This window comes from Malaya genurostris, chromosome 3, assembly GCF_030247185.1.
Source record: "Malaya genurostris strain Urasoe2022 chromosome 3, Malgen_1.1, whole genome shotgun sequence".
NCBI lineage: Eukaryota > Metazoa > Arthropoda > Insecta > Diptera > Culicidae > Malaya > Malaya genurostris.
Genome location: NC_080572.1, coordinates 84,353,713 through 84,371,715, shown reverse-complemented (window position 1 = coordinate 84,371,715; position 18,003 = coordinate 84,353,713). Strand labels below are relative to the sequence as shown.

Below are 18,003 nucleotides of genomic sequence, written 5' to 3'. Positions count from 1 at the left end.
GTTTTCAATGTCAAGTGGGACAGATACTTTCAAAAAAACTGAAAATTTTGACATAAATCTTCGAATAACTCAAAAAGTAAACATCCGATCTCAAAACCATTCAATAGCGTTCAGGGTGACGGGGAGACCTTCCATTTGCAACTAGTCCGATAAAAATCGGTTCAGCCATCTGTTTGATTCTAAACAATACTTCACATGTAATATGTTGCGTTCAATTTTTTTTAAATTCGCATAACATATTTTATTTCACAAATTCCAAATTATTTTTCAAGTTTTTCAATGAATTGCTGATGTTTCATAACATCTTAATTCACAAGTTTCATAACATCTTAATTCAGTTCGGGTTTACATCTCATCCAAGTCAGTCGATAAAACAAAACCGCTTACGTTGGGGACAGAAGAAACCAAGTACAGTATTGTGTAGTGAACAATAGACCTCGAAAATAAGTGATCCAAACGAACAAAAGCTACCGCCGGTACGAAAGAATACAACTGTTGTTGACTTCAGACAGTGCAAAATTCGACCTTCGATACGAAACTTGAAAGTTTGCATAAGGAGCAAATGCATCTTGACATTAAACGTGTGCATTTACTTCAATGCAATAAGACCAATGATGTTGTTTATATCCAGTTCTATAAAGAGTTGGATGCAATTCAATTCGCTAAAGACAATAATAATGTGCACTATGTGGAGCATGAAAATGTTAAGTACAACATTCCAGTATAGTTCCTCAAGCGTCATCGATCCCTATATTCGCGCAACTATGTCCCAATACGGAGAGATTCTCTCTATCGAAAAAGAAAAGTGGAAGAATTTTTTCCCCGGTATTCTAAATGGCGTACGTTTGTTACGCATGCGCTTGAGGAGGCCTATACCTTACTATGTGACATTCGGTCAGGATACAAGAATACCGTGCAAATCACTTGTTACCTATGACAATCAGATGGCCACATGCCAATATTGCCAAAAAGCTGTTCACTACGGTAAGCCATGTGATAAACCGGACAAGGAGACAACTATACCAAAGGACAACGGTGCTTCCTTTACACCAATCCCAAGCAACCCCAGTACACCTGTGACAGTCACCAACAACAGGGAAGTATCCCCTTCAACGAAACCATCCAACGTAACCCCTATAGAACAAAGTACACCAGCTGCAGTTAACAGCTTACCATCCAACCAACCAGCAACTGCAAACAATGTACAACAAGGCGCATCTACAGCAACTAGCAACGAAATCAACAACAATACCAAAGCAATGGATGACGAGACGAACCACGAACAAACTGCCCCTCAATCCTCGCAGGAGGAAAATGGAAGCTCCTCTCCCCCTAGAAAAAGGGTGACTACGAGATCCAATACAAAAAAAAATTTATCTGAAAACTCAGCTAAATCGGCCACGTAAAGCTTGTACGCAAATAGGCCTGAATAAAATATCTTTTGACTAAAAAAAAATAACATCTTAATTCACAAGACATACGACTTAGTGGTCTTATATCTGTCTTGCGTGCATTCGCAGTGTATAAAAAAGGTTTGATTGTTATTTGGGATGCAATGATTAAATTGATAAAGAAAAATGTATATACTGTATTTCAGCATTATGAATGCAAATAACATGTTATACACATATAATCTCTTATTAGTCGTAAAAGTACCCATTTCCACTTTATATTTACATTATAAAAGTTCCTAATGTTTTTTGGCATTTATAGAGAGTCGCACTGAATTTATATGTTATAAGGTGGAATTAATGCTAAATGAGATGGACTAGCGAAAATATAAACGTAGTACCGATGATCGCAAACTTATCCAATGTCCTCTAGATATGTGGTTCTGATGTTGGAAGAAATATTTCCATTGATCACAAGGTTAAGCCTTTCAGTAAAACGCAAAATAACATTGCAGGAATAATTGTTCCATTGCACGCACTGACATAACTGCAGCTCAGGTCAGGATTTTTTTATCATACGAACTCGTACGAAAACCGTTGATGTTATACTGAACTTTATCTTCCCGAAACTCCCTCTTTCCGATCCGCAGTTTTACAACCCAAAAAACGGACCGGAGAAGACAGGCTGCCCCGGTGATACGAAGGGCAGCGCGGCACAATGGAAGAAAGCAAAATCTGCATAACATGCCTGTAGCTTTAATATCAAAAGTCGGATCAAGATCAATTTGGAGATTATATTTGCCTTGTCCAACCTTGCCATCTCTGCTGGGTTCCCTCGCTGCTGCAGCATACGAGCAGCGTACGTTGGCCGTCTTCCTTGCCGCGGTCATTTGGGAAGCCGGCAGAAATTCCGTTCGAGCGTGCGCCTCTTCGATGCGCACTGAGCATGAACAGATTTGTATCCGATGAGTGCCGGCTTCTTTGGTATTTCTTCCTTTGGGCAGTTCTGTGCTGGTGCTGGTGCCGCGTTAAGTCCTGAGAATGTTGAGTGGAAAACAATGGGGAAAATATTAATAAATTTTTTAAACAAGTCTCTCAGGTTATCCCGGTGATGAAACGAGGCGGTGCGGAAAAGATGTCGATTTTATAAATTGCACATTGATGAGGATATTACGACGCTCGGGACCGGGCTGTAGGCACCGGCAACAACACATGCTTACATGTTGTATCCGCGCTCCTTACTCCATGTGCGTTTAAAGTGATAATGGGCGGAACAGTTTCGGTCATCAGTGCGTTTTACGCCGCCGGTTTGCGGGTGCGTTCGTAAATGCAAGGATACCACGCGTTAGCCGTCGACCGATCTCGTGATACGGTGTCAATTTCCAGGAACAAACCGTATTTCGGTCGGCTTCTAAGGACCGAAGAAGAGATTGATCACCTGTTCGCCTGGATTTTTTTTAGCCTCCTGAGAACGATTACCGGCAAAATTTCTAGAACCACGTCAATCACTGCTGCTGAAAGGGTGTTATTATCCTTTTAGAAGGTCATCAGTTCGATTTCTGTTGGTTCAGCAGATGTGTGCTGATTGAGTGAGGATACGATCAGCACTACAGTCTCAATTAACTTACTCAAAACGGTTCAACCCCTCAGAACTTTCTATTAGCTGATGATATTTTTGATTCAATTTGTTTTCAAAAACACATGACAATTCTTGTTATCAATTTATTTAACCATTGAAAAATAACAATAATAGTTCTATTTTATACCAAACTATGCTCAGGTTGGTTGTAGGTCGAAAATTCTTAAAATCAAAACCAAATGTCAAAAGTTTAACTCCAGCTTTCCAATATCCCTAATATTGGTTAATTAAATTACAACAAAAACAAAAAACGGAATCAACTACCAAAACACACGCCGGCGGAGTAATTAAATGATTACCTCGTCGGATACTCCACTCGCCTTACCTTGCCTCTGGGACCATGCTCTTTGAAACAGGTTCGATTTCTCAGGAGAAATCGGCCGAAAGTAAAAACAGATTCTATTCAGACCTAGAAAAAGTCGATCGATTTCGATTTGATTGATGGAATCAACAGGTACATGTGCTAGACACCAACAAAAGGGCTTTTCCGCTTCTTCTCCTTTGAGGTGAATGCCGCAGGTTTTTTTTTTGTTCTTGTTGTTGTTTTCTTGTTGCTTTACGTTTCTTTAGCGATTTGAGTATAGATAACATTTTTCTTTGACGGGTGATTGGTTGAGGTGTTGAAGCGATTTGTTTGTAATAATTTACTATAGAAATTTGGAGATTGCCTTAGCTTGGACTGAGCAGACGCTGTAGCTCTGGGCTCTTCCAGCAGAATCATTCATTTTTTTGTGTTTTACTTTTACTTTTGACGTGGCCTCTCAATATCTTTATTGTGTTCTTCGAACTAATTTCGTTGGCTGAATGTTCTTGTCCTTGGCAGTTTTTTATATGAAAAATTAGCTGAACAGTAGCAGTATATCAGGTGTACAACTTTGCTTCCGCCGTTTACATACATAGAAATACATAGATGATAATGCCTTTAAAGTGAGTATGTACATTGCCTAACGAATTGTTATCGCCGTTTCAGTGATAGTTGTTCTTGTTTTCGTATTATTCACACTCAAAAATGTCTGTTTATGTGCCTAATTTTCGCTATTTGCTTGAAGTTTTACTTTTCTGCTACAATTCGAAAAAATGCAGCTGAAGTGCATCGAATGCTCTCAGAAACTTACGGTGATGCTTCTCTGAGTAAAAGAACGTGTCGGTTTCAACGTTTGAAAACAGGTGAGTTCGATGTCGAAAACAAACATGGTGATGGAAGAGAAAAAACCTTCAAGGATGAACAACTAGAAGCATTGCTTGATGAAGATTCGTGCCAAACCCAAGAAGAGCTTGCCGAATCGTTGGGAGTGAGACAGCAAGCCATTTCAAAACTTCTCAAGGCCCTGGGCATGATTCAGAAAGAAGGAAACTGGGTGCCCTACGAGTTGAAACCGAGGGACATCGAGCGCCGTCTATTTGTATGTGAGCAACTGCTTCAAAGACAAAATCGTAAGGGGTTTTTACATCGAAACGTTACCGGTGATGAAAAGTGGGTTCGATACGATAATCCTAAACGCATGGGGAAAGCCCGGGCATGATACTTCGTCGAAGGCAAAACCGAATATTCACGGGGCCAAGGTTATGATTTGTATTTGGTGGGATCAGCTCGGTATGATTTACTACGAGCCCTTAAAACCGGGTGAAACCATCACAGGAGATCGATACCGAACGCAACTGATGCGCCTTAGTCGCGCGCTAAAAGAAAAGAGGCCACAATATCAAGAGCGACATGACAAAGTCATCCTCCAACACGACCATGCTCGGCCTCACGTCGCAAAAGTGGTCAAAAAGTACCTGGAAACGTTGAAATGGGAAGTCTTGGCCCGCCCGCCGTATTCCCCAGATGTCGCCCCTTCTGACTTCCACCTATTCCGATCGATGGCACACGGCCTGGCAGATCAATAATTTCAATCCTTCGAAGAGTTGGAAAAATGGATTGCTTCATGCATAGTGTCAAAAGAGGACTCCTTTTTTCGAGCTGGAATCCGAAAATTGCCAGAAAGATGGAAGAAAGTGGTCGCTAGCGACAGACACTATTTTGAATAACGCATCTATAAGCACTTTTTCGCAAAAAAAGCTTTTAATTTTGGAAAAAACGGCGGAAGCAAAGTTGAACACCTGATAGAATAGAACCAAATTCTTTCTAAATAAAGATTCTGCATTCATCTCCGTGCTCAGGAAAAGGTGCGTAAAACTAAATGTAAAATTACAGAATATTTAGGTCAAATATGTCGGGATTATCAAAAAGCCAACAGTGCGACAGCGATGCGCATAGTTTTGTCTGAGCAGAACCTTTTTAAAAAATATCAATTTTCAGCCGATGGACAAGTTTTATTGGGTTCAGATATTTTTCACTCAATCTGTGGTTATTGCTGAGAAATAAAATGCTGATTCGCTAGAACAATCTAGATGTCAGAATATCTTATCCAGAGATCCGTGCATCGTTCAGAATATCAATTGACTGTGAAACCAAAACCAGTCAACAGATATTGCGAAAATAAAATCATTACTGACAAGATAACGTACAAAGAGAAAGACGGGAGCTGATTTAAAAACTGTCCCAGAAAGTATGGACGCACTTTGATTTCGCTGTATATAATTCACAAGTGTTAGATATTCAAATTTCATTCGATATACTGATAATATTAGACTACAACAACAGAATATTATTCTCAACATTTGCTACTTAGCCATTGTAGACTAGCTGGCGCACCTTCTTGCGAACGTTCCTCATTAAATTCCGTACAGACTTCTTGGCGACAAGTTTTGACACTTTTTTCCAATCTTTTTCGGACTGTTGAATGGTTTCGGCTGCCGAGACATGTTTCCTAAGATGTGCCTTCGTTAATGCCCAAAATTCCTCAATTGGTCGAAATTGTGGGCAATTTGGTGGATTCATGTCTTTTGGGACGAAAGTGACATTTTTGGTAATATACCATTCTACCGTTGATTTCGAGTAGTGGCAAGAAGCAAGATCTGCCACGAAGACAACAGGATTCTTATAGGTTCGAAAATTCAAACGTTCTTTAGCACGAAAAACATTTGACTTCGAAGTGCCCACATCCCGAACTGAAACCTCCTTCTTTTGCTCGAACGCCTTCAGTATACGTTTATCCAACTGAGGGTTAGCAGGACCTTTTTTACCTATTTTTATATAAATAAAAAATAGGTATAGAATTCGCTCAAGCTTTAGAAAATTTTTCCGAGGCCGAATGACATATACCAATCGATTCAGCTCGACGAACTGAGCAAATGTCTGTGTGTGTGTATGTGTGTGTGTCTGTATGTGTGTTGTCAACTAAGAGGTCGAGATCTCAGAGATGGCTGAACCGATTTTGATCAAACTAGTCGCAAATGAAAGATCTCCCCGTCACCCAAAACGCTATTGAATGGTTTTGAGATCGGATGTTTACTTTTTGAGTTATACAAAGTTTTATGTCAAAATTTTCAGTTTTTTGACAGTATCTGTCACAATTGACCTTGAAAACAGAATATGTTTTTAGACTTAGATTCCGCACGGTAATACCTATCCAACAAGCCATAGATTGTTAAAATCCGTCCATTTTTAACGGAGATATCGAAATTTTTCTGTAAGCGACTTTTCCCCCTATTCCAGCAGTAGGAGTTTTGAGCGCTGTATGACAAAGAAATGCTTGGGAGCAACGGAAAACACGATGTTTTATACTGTTACATACAATTGTTTGTTGTGTTGTATTGTTTGTTCATGACATTTAGCCTCGGACCGATTTTAGCACGGCTCGTTTTTGGCAACATAGTCGTTCGAATATGACATATATAAACCAGATGATGGCAGAATTTTTTTTTATTATTTTGTTTTAAACTACTTACAGCAATAAATGCTGGAACAACATAACATCCATATACCATTCGAATCAGTTCGTCGAGATCAGCAAATGCGTGTGTGACAAATAATTTCACTTAATTTTCTCGGAAAATTTCTTTTCTACAAATTCAGATTCATACGAAAAGTCGTATGCTCTCAAACAAAGATCCTGCATTATGTTTGGTTCCGACCTCTGGTTCTGGAACTACAGGATGATATGTGAAACGAAATCAAAATTGTGTAACTCATTTTTCTTGTAGATGGCTGAAACGATCTAAGATTCAAATAAAAAGTTTCAAGGTTCTATAAAACATCTTGCTTTTCAGTCAGATCCAACTTCCGGTTTCGGGGATAGTATACAAATGTCTATTCCACATAAATTAATCAGGTTTATCGGGTTAGCAGATTTGGATAGTCGATAAAAAAAAATTAACTTTCTTCAGTTTTAGTGGTATTCAGTTTTCGATTCAGAAGGCACCTAAAAATTTAATTCGTGCTATGATTTCTCAAAGATGTCTTAACTGATTTTCAAATATTTTGAAACAAATGTGAACTGTACAGCTACTCAGGTGAATTTATCTGACTTCGGCTATACCGCTTTTAGAATTCCGGTTCCAGTATAAAATCGTTTCTCAAAGCTCAATCGTTTTCTCAAAAAAAGCCTAATCGAATTTCAGAAACAAAAATTCAAATTAAAACAAACTTATATACAAAAATTAATTAATTTTATCCAATTATGATATCCGGTTCTCGAATTACATGATGATGAATTTTTAAAATTCAAACCGATATAGAAGATGACAATCCCGAAAAGCTTCAAAGTTGGACTCAAAACTGTTGTAATTTATTCGTCATATGGCCATACGAATCGGTTTGGGTTATGCTGGGTTCTGAATACCGGCTCTGGAAGTACCTTAAATTACCGTAAACTCTAAAGTGGAACTTACATATCATGGCATGTTTAATCGATTATCACACTTCTAGATTCAAATTCGATCCGATTTGCAGTTTCGACATTACAGAGTAATGAGTGATTAAAATCTCAAATTGTCGCTTAAAACGACGGTCATTAAAATAATGTCATGAAAACTTAAACACCGAAGAATATTCATGCAAAAAACACATGCGGATTGATAAAAATAGGTATCATCTCACTGCTAGGTGGATTAAACACGTTTTTCGACCCGTTTTCGGTTTATCCTGGAAGGTGTTATCCCCACCGATCTTCCTGATTGCATTTCGCACGGCTTTTTCACTTACTCCTTCCATTTTTGCTATCTTTCTCAGTGACAGTCCGCGTTCTGTGCACCATTTGTACACAATTTTTCGACGTTGTTCTGCTGAAAGTCCACGCATTTCGAAACAAACTAATGAAAACGAATAAACAACTGCACATGTGGTCTTTATCTATCCTGGTTCTAGCTGCTAGTTTGATTGTTCCATTTGTTTAATAAATCACATATGATAACGCACAACTAAAGAGATATTTGGTTGTGTAGAGATGTCAAACAGACGCTTACCTAGAAAATTAGGTTGGTTTATCAATTTCCATACGTATGTACACTAAGGTCTTTTTTTATGCGGTCTTTTTTTGCGTGTTTTTATGCGAATTTTCATAGCTATGCGATTTTTTATGCGGTTTTTTATACGGTACGTAAACTCGCATAAAAGAAGACCTCAGTGTATATGTACAATTACATGAAAAACATTTTTTAATAAAGTCGTTTGTTGGAAATTCTCCTTTTTATAATTAACTCAAATATCTAAAGAAAAGAGTTTTCATAATATAAGAGAAACCATGGCTAAGTCGAAGGGCCTGGGGTCCACTAGAAGATTGATAATACATATTATCTTCCTCCAGACAGTACCAGCCTGGATGCCGTTTGGAATCCGGCGGAAAAAAACGAACCAAGAATAGATCCACTGGGTTCCTGCTTCCATGTTGTAAAAGGCGATAATTGCAGGAGTTTCTTTTTCCCTTCAGTTATCAGATATATTCAATGTTTCATTCCTGATTACTCTATTTCACTAAATTATCTCTTTATTCAACTCCATTCAACTTATCAATTTCCGACTAGCTTCGGAGAAAAGTTTTATTTGGTATATTTTCTTCTTCCATGCTATTGATTGTCTTTCAGGAATATAAATTGAATGCTATAAAACCCAACTATTGCACAAATCCGTTGATATTACAAAGTTAATAACAGAGATAACATTGATCGGTATATTGAATACATAGTAAGAAATACTTGATACTAATATTTCAAACAATAAATAAATATTTTTCTCGGTAGCCGGCTGCCCAGATCAGCCAATATAACCAATTATTAATTTTAATAAATAATTAAAACCATAAAGCGGAAATAATAAAGAATCAAGACAAGCGTAAAATCTGTTGACCTTTATTCGGTGATTTAAAATGATTCTATAACAACTGTTTAGAATATGTCAATGCAATGAATCAACTATTTTGTCTAAATCCTACTCACTCGTTTATTTTGTATCACATAATTTCATTTATAAAAAATAGGGAAGTATAGTATTGCAAATTTTTCTTCAATTTCCTCGAATAAGAGCTGTGAATCAAAACTTCCCGGGACTTGAATAGGATATAGGATATTGTTGAAACGTTCACTCAGGAAGTCAGTGAGTTTAGTGATGCATCCGAGCATCTTGAAACCGGAACATACTGAGTCGCGCGCAAATTATACAAATACTGAATATTGACTAACAAATATCCTTCTCCCGTGACACTTGTGTAGTGTGCAGTAGTATATACGGCCTCTAGTAACAACAAGTGTTGGACTAACATCCCTTCCCATTCCTTAGACGATCTACGTTCGGGCCTGGCCGGCGCCGGTACTGACCAATGAATTCTGGGATTACCAGAAGATGTACATTGAAGGATGATTTACCAGTCCCAGGTCGAATCATCTAGCAACTCCCTGTACAATTTCAGCTAATCCCGATCAGTAACGGAGTAGCAACCAAGGGTGGTCGCTCAAGCTCAAGCTCATGCTCATAAGAGAAACCATGGCTAAGTCGAATACTTTTCGGAACTTGAAAAAGACATCCATTACAACTAGGTTTTTCACCTGTTGTGTAGATTCAACTTTCAGATACTATAACTGCATTAGGTTTTGGACCAAGTCGCGCAAAAGTGACTAACCAAAAATCCAACATTTCTGGAATCGTAGAGCTAAACCGAACTCTTTATGGGGCAAATTCTCCGACAATAATGCTTCACACAAAAATCCAGAACGAATACAATGGAGTGCCAAATCTCAAGATACCTTAATTTCAACCTTTCGTGAGACTGACGTCTTAACCCTTCAGCTAAAACTGAACACCTAATTCGTTTTTATCATCAGTATCAGACGACAAACAGAATGGAAAAAGACTGAAAATTGCAAAAATAATTTGTATTTTATTTAGTACCTTCAAATCGTCAAGAAACCAACGAAATCGGCTTTATGAAATTCGTTGATTTTCTATGAAAAGCGTGAAAAGCTTTTTCGAAAATGTGTCCGAATGTAATTTTTGTAGCCATCACGAGGTTCATTTGAAAAAAAAATTCATATCACCGTATTATTATTCCAGAAAATTGTGAAAGATTACAAAAACACTCATTTTTCAGAGCTTTTTCTTATAATATTCGGAAAATCCTCCAAATTTTTCAACCATTTTCACCCTGCAGATAAATAAAAGGTTTTTCTACATGTTTATGGTTTTGGCAAATTTATCAAATTTTCTATCGAAAACTTCCTAAAATCACACACGTGCATGGTACTTGAACGATGGCCTTAAGTTCATAACGACTTCACGTCATAACGAATGAAATTTGCTTCACGTTTCGGCATCGGTTCATCAGTGCATTAGCAGTTCATATTGAACGGCCGCTGCCACTCAACAGTTCAATGTAAACCGCAAAGCAGGCTGTTAGTTGTTAATGGCAGTTCAGTTCGAACTGCTGATGCACCGAAGCTCCGAAAGCGAAACTTGAAGAAAATGAACCTGAAAATCAATAACATAGAAATCAACTTTTCCTTACTTGCACTAAATACTAAGTTGAATTCAAAGAATCATTCGAAAAGCAAACTCACGTTCAGTAATTTTATCCGTTCACTCATATCCGTGTGTTCGCCTCCTTTGATTGTTTCTCGTCACTCATTCCAAACCAGCCGACAGAAAATCAAAACCTCCTAATGGACGGCCAACGCCGACCCAACGCAATTTTGAAACTTATGTTAGCACACCAACACACACACATACACACCTACGTTGTTTACTGCTTCGAGAGGTGTTAAAGCAATATAATTTTCTCAAACATCATAAAACTGTTTCTATCATCATTACAGTTTTCGATATGATGCTCATCCCTCGTCTTTCGTTTCATTTTTTTTTTCACTGTTAGTTTCAATCCATTCAAGTCTAGTTTTTTTTTATCTGATGCGAGCCAGAATTCAATCGAAATCCCTCGTCCACCAGAAGCGGTTTGTGCTGAACTCGAACTACGGACAAGGAAATACGGAAGGATCAGGGTGAATGTGAGCTCATAATTGCCACGGTAAACACACGAACGATGCCGAAAGAGGCGCAACTGAAAGGTGGGAAAATTTAATTAGAAGCTGTGAAAGGGTTCACACTTTTTCGGTCATTTTCAGCGTGGCCACCGTCACGGTGGTATGCCAGTTCCTATGTGCGATTGCACCGAGTCCATCTCGAGTGCACCAACACTGGCCCATCTCATGTGGTATGTCTAATGAGATCCAAATAGTGTTAGAAGAACGATGAATGAACTGAATAAACAGTAGTAGGATCCGGCGCAGTGCCGGTTTAATGTCGTGTGAATTTTGGGAAATAAACACCTCCGGAATTGTTTTGAGTAAAACTCATATCACCTGCTACGCTTACACAATCGTAGTTGCGAACCTATCTGAGACAATCCTAACAAATTCACCCACATTCTGCCATTCTGTTCACTGCCGGTGATTAAAGCTCTAAAATGTTGATGCTTTTTCAAGTGATTCCAGAAGTAATTATACATTCGTTCGTTTACTCCAAACATCCGTTGACATTGTTACGCATTCGCTGAACATAAACCTATTCACTATTCTAATGGCTATCCGTCCGGAAACGAGTGTCAACCGACCGGCCTTCCGTTAGCCCTGTAACTGGTTTCCTACAAAACCTTATTGAGCAAAACTCCATTTAGCAAACTTTCTGACTGGTATATTGTCTTCTGTTTCCATTGTTCGATTACAGGAAGGCGTTTCGGATCCACCGAGTGTTTCGTCCATCAGCAGGTTGCTACGTGGTGGCGGCGGGGGACCAGGTGACGGACGGAAGGACGACGATGGAAGGAAAGATTACAGCATCCACGGAATTCTGGGAGGTAGGTTTGGGGTTCGGAATTGTTACCAAGACTACCGGCTATGTACAGTCAGTGGTGGCTCGAAAGAAAAAAACCAAAAATGAGATGATTAATTGCTGTGGGTTTTGTCCTGATACTGATGTCATTTGACGTCATCGGCCTGATGTGGCGAAATTGGAACAAGGATCCACGTGGCTAGAAAATGCGCAATATGCTACTCGCACGTTTTTTTTTAAGATGTCAAAATCAAGGTGCTTCCAAATCTGAGTCAGCTCGATTCGATGACGTTACAGAAGATCAATACTGTTTAGTTCAATATTTGACAGCTTTAATACAGGAGTAAAACTGAATCTGATTAAGTTGTTTTTGGAAGGGTACATCTGCAGTGTGAGACATCACATTAGTAACGTTTACCCTACTTTAAAGGCTGTCGAATATGTTTACGTTGTGGTACTTGATATTATCATGTTACGGTCATAAAACGATGTTTTTATGCAAAACATTTTTTTGTGCTAGTGAGCTGAAAAATTTGGCAGCACTTGGGATTTGACCCTTAATAATGAACCATTCCATAAATGGGTAACAAACCATTAGTCTTCAAATACATCAACTACTTTGCTCACGTGTGTAATAAACACAATAAAGCTAAGCATGCTTGGTTCTTCTAGTCAATTGGGCTGTCTCTATAGGTACGTGTTCGAGTCTTGTCTCTGTGGTAACATTTCCGCGGTTTTCATTACACAGTTGCATTCGCATGTCATTTCTGTGTTTCCCGTTAGATACTGATCAATTTTAAAACTAGGCTCAAGACTATCAATTCAAACAAATAGTTATTTAAACCGAGAAAACATAGATTAAAGCCTGAATCTGCTTACTGTAAACTAGAGCTTGATTGTTTAGATCGAATGTTGGCAGAACCAGTCCAGATTTGTTGTTGTCACCTTATAAACCAAAAAAAATCCTTGGAATTACCCAGAATTTATTTATTTTTACTTTTCTATTTGTACTACTTAGTTTTAACCTGTATTTGTTGGTTCCCAAAGAGGAGTATGGGAAGATGTAGTAAAACGAACCCCCGAGGCAAAATGCACCTCTTATGCCAGTGTACTTAAACATAATTCATTTACATTCGCTAAAATACGCTCTCAGTGCTTTAACGTAATTATTTAGACCGGTTTAACCCTGATTGCCTCAAGGTGGCTAAAGTTATTCCTGTGTTCAAATCGGGTGACCGTTGTGATTGTAATAATTACCGTCCTATATCTACATTGTCCGTATTTAATAAAATATTTGAAAAACTTCTAGTCACTAGACTTATCGAATTCCTAAGTAACACATGGATCAATAAGTCCCGAGACTAAAGCAGAGATGGCGCTCGTAGTAAACCAGTAACCACGTCTTTCTAGAGTACTAACCTTTGCTTGAAACGAGTCAAAATTTTAAGTCGATCCGACCAGAAACAGCTGAGTTATCGAGGTTGGAGTAAAGTCGTTTTGTAGTTTGTTTAAAAAATGAAAAAAAACGAGTTTCGTGTTTTGATAAAACATTGTTTTTAATGGGTAAAAACACCGTGCAAGCGAAACAATGGATTGAAAAATGTTATCCGGACTCTTGTCCATCAAAAGCAACGATTTGTCGGTGGTTCGCCGAGTTTAAACGTGGTCGTACCGACACAAATGACGCGGAACGCTCGGGTAGATCTGTGGAAGCCGTTACACCGGAAAATGTGAGTGAAGTGACAAAAATTATAATGAAAGATCGTAAAGTGAAGCTCCGTGAAATTGCTGAGATGACACAGGTATCATATGGAAGTGTATTTACTATCCTTCATGAAAAATTGAGCATGAAAAAGGTTTTTTCCAAGTGGGTGCCGCGATTGCTTTCGATGGAACAAAATGCACCCTGCCACAAGTCGATGAAAACAATGGCGAAATTGAACGAATTGGGCTTTGATCTGCTTCCGCACCCCCCATACTCGTCAAATTTAGCCCCCAGTGACTACTGGCTCTTTGCTGATCTTAAAAAAATGCTTCAGGGAAAAAGATTTGGCTCAAATGCGGAAGTCATCGCTGAAACTGAAGCTTATTTTGAAGCGAAAGATAATTTTTTTTTATAAACATGGTATTGAAAAATTGGAAAAACGTTGGAACCATTGTATCACTCTAAAAGGTGATTATGTTGATGAATAAAAAAAATTGCAAAAAAATGTTGTTTCCATTGTTAGTCTCGGGACTTATTGATCCATGTGTTAGATTATATAAATCCTTCCACAGATCGCTAGAGCTATGAGCTTTCAAAATACGAGAAAAGCAAACGCGCCTTATGAATTATCCTTTTTGATACTAGTTTATACCAAACATTTCAGAAAAGTTCAATTTTGAACTATTTGAGATTATGTCACAAAACTGAAAATTTTATCATAAAATTGTGACCGTATTTCCGATGGCATGTAGCAAGAATTATGTTGATTCATTAGATACAACAGCAGATATTCACGATCAAAAACTTATCACTCTCTCAGAGGGTAAATTTTGAAAAGGCGCCCCATAGTAAAGTAAATCGTATTCACGACAAAAAAAAAGTTGTTTTTGGAAGGGTACATCTGCAGTGTGAGACATCACATTAGTAACATTTACCCTACCTTAAAGGCTGTTGAATATTTTCACGTTGTGGTACTTGGTATTATCATGTTACTGTAAAAAAAACGATGTTTTTATGCAAATCAATGTTCTGTGCTTGTGAGCTGAGCAATTCCAGAAATGCTTAGCAGATCATCAGACTCGACCTTCTCCGATTTGGATGAAACTTTGCACATGTTTTCAGTATGGCAAACCATAAGTTTTAAACCTATGGAGAGGTCAATCCGACTCACGAATGATTTTAAAAAAGGGCGTATGTATTTTTACATTTCACAAAAATTGCCTTTTTCAAATCGTTGTAACTCGGAAACCGTTAATTGTACAAAAATTGCGTTCAGGAAGATGTTGTAGGGAAACGATGAGGCACTCTTAAAAAAAAATTTTTTTTCAATAATTACAAAATAATCCGAAAAAGTTAAATAAAAATATCAGGGTGTATTCTTTTTGAAATTTTTTTTTTAAAGCTGTTATTAAAACCTACAGATTGGTGGCTATCCCATCCGTGCATTTTGAAAAATGAAGAAGTTACAGCTAAAACAGTTTACGGGTGCATGCAAATGATCAAGTTCTTCTCGATGTAATTCGAAAACCGTTAATCGTACAAAAATGACGTCCAGGAAGAAGTTGTAGGGAATCAATAGGGCACTATAAAAAAATATACACTGAAAATAAATATTGATTTTTTTCTCAATAATTTCAAAATGAACCAAAAAAATTAAATAAAAAAATGGCTTTCGGCTAAATATCCCTGATCCAAAAATTAGATTTTTTTTAAGATATAAGGATAACAAAAAAAAATATTCAATTTTGTCAATTTGGAAAATCGTGGGGAACTTAGAACCTTTTTGCAAATTTAGAGAATTTTTGTCGATATAAACATTCTAGCTTTAAATTGCAAAGTCATTAAGATACAAAAAAAAACACAAGGGGCATAAAAAGTGGAAACCTATAGTGGTTTTACATTCCCCTCAATCTATGCCTATAAATTAGTCACCTGTGAATTAGAGTATCAAATGACATGAAACAATATGGCAATCGCAAAAACAATATAATTTTGAGGGGGTCAAAAACACTTTTGGAATCTAAAAACTTGCTTGATTATCGCATCAAATACGTCTGATCGGGTGGACTGCTATTTATTACGATAATTCATAGATCGTTGTTGAATAATTACAGATGAAACTAATGGTTCGAAATTCGTTCACTTTCCCTACTCATACTTAGTGATACAGTTCTTGAAATTAGAAAGTATTATCTTCTATCTAAGCACTTTTCACAGTACTTTTCCGATGGCACTTCAAAGTCACAATTGGATAAAATCCGGTTCCAGCTGCTCTCCAATAAAGAATCTTAGTACTATTTACCATTTGATCATCAAAACCTGGGTACGTTAGATGACCAGTTATGGCACAATTGTCTGGCAGCAAAATGAGAACATTGACGACTTCCGGGCTTCCTGTTGGGGCAGTTGTTACCGCTTGCTGCTTTACTCCAGGTGCACTTCAAAGAGGTGGTCCATTCGGGTGCCGAGTGTCAGGTCAATATTATTCCTAAAATTATCAGCTCTGTACAATGCTTCCGCAATGGGGTAGACCGATTTGTCCCAGTTCAGTGACCGGCAATGGCTCCTACGGAACTACACCTTATATTCTCAGTTGTGAACAATTGACCGGAACAAGAACGCTTTGCTTCTGCAATTGCCGCATCGTCATTATTCACATATTTTGCAGTTAGTGCCGATGCAGCCTCATTCGGGCATCGGGGCGATACCAGCATAGAAGAATCGTTCTGGCACATGCTGCATAAATTTCACCCGCTGTGAGCTGAATTGTGAGGGTTGGTTCGATTGTATTGCCTTCATACGACCATATCTCGGTACGATCCGATTCCGGAACCACCCTGGCCGAGCAGCGAAACTTGTTCGAGTGTGGTGTTGAAGAACAATACCGAAAATTACACAACATATCATACGTAGCTCGAACGGGATGGTCAAAGAGCAGTGGGTGGTACGGTTGGAAAGATTCGGCTTTTTAATGCTTGCGGTCGGAATTGATGGCGAGCCGCCTGCCATCAGTTGAATGGGCGTTGTCTCTGCTATCTCCACAATACGTAGGATCTACCGGACCGGAGTACGGCAGAATGGGTTCAATGAAGCACAACATGCAGCCATTTGCATTTTACCGCCACCGGATCAGAAAACACCGCAAAACATGTTGCTTCGTTCGTTTGTCCTTCGGAATGACTGAGCTTTTCAGCTTAGAGGACCCGGTGTGCAATTAGTCAACAATTTTAATGTGTTTTGTGCTCGCATGAGAGATTGCAATCTAGGCGACAGGGAAACTGTTTACAGATTTGAAGGCCATCACTTGTTCTGAACAATGCTTTGTGCCTGAATGAATGGCACAAATGCAACGTGATGCAGACGACTTTCGTGAATGGCGGATCGGCTGAGTTTATGAATGAAGTGAGTGCAGTTAGTTGGAATTGAAACGCAGTAGTTCACGTCAAAAATTCCGTGTGAACTACATCTGTCAGCCATTTGACACCGTAAGCTATCTCGTTAGCACTTTTTCACATCTAACAACACCCTATCCAGCAAATCAAGAAAGTCACTCGACAAGTTGCAGTACCGACAGCCAAGATGATTGACGTGTTGCAGTTAACTGGAGAGACAGCACAGCACATGTGCGCCATAAACCAACCTTCACCATCTAATGGAGCGCTAACGTGTGGCACGAGATCAGTACCTTCTCTCGTACTGGCACCCACAAGCGACCCCATCAAGAACCGAGCGCGCCAGTGAGTAAATTAAGTCATTTTCGTAAACGCAAAGATCAGCAAGCACATTTAAATGTGACGCCGAACCAACCCACCGGCCATCCCTTGGAATCAGCGCGGTAAAGTCGCGGCAATCACACAATCAAAGCTCCCCCGGTACAGGCTAAAATTATCACGCACGCGGCACTTAAACGCCTTCGGAACTCTATCCGAAAGCTCCTTCGTTCGTTGTCATCTGTTATTTTTGTTGTTGTTGTTTCGAACCGGGCGCCACCTCACGGCAAATGTCATCCTGACTAATGGTCTGTAGCTGACTGGATGGTAGGTACGTGTTACGCTGACGCTGGTTGATT

At 38.7% G+C, this 18,003-nt stretch overlaps 1 protein-coding gene across 2 annotated transcripts in view; it reads left to right on the top strand.

Annotated features, from left to right (window-relative positions):
- LOC131436881 (protein gooseberry-neuro-like) overlaps positions 1–18,003 on the top strand; it is a 110,995-nt gene that overhangs the window by 52,401 nt on the left and 40,591 nt on the right. For both annotated transcript variants that reach the window (XM_058605850.1, XM_058605848.1), the window contains one exon: positions 12,125–12,254. In XM_058605850.1, coding sequence (XP_058461833.1) covers positions 12,125–12,254 — 130 coding nt within the window. The remainder of the gene's footprint in view (positions 1–12,124; positions 12,255–18,003) is intronic.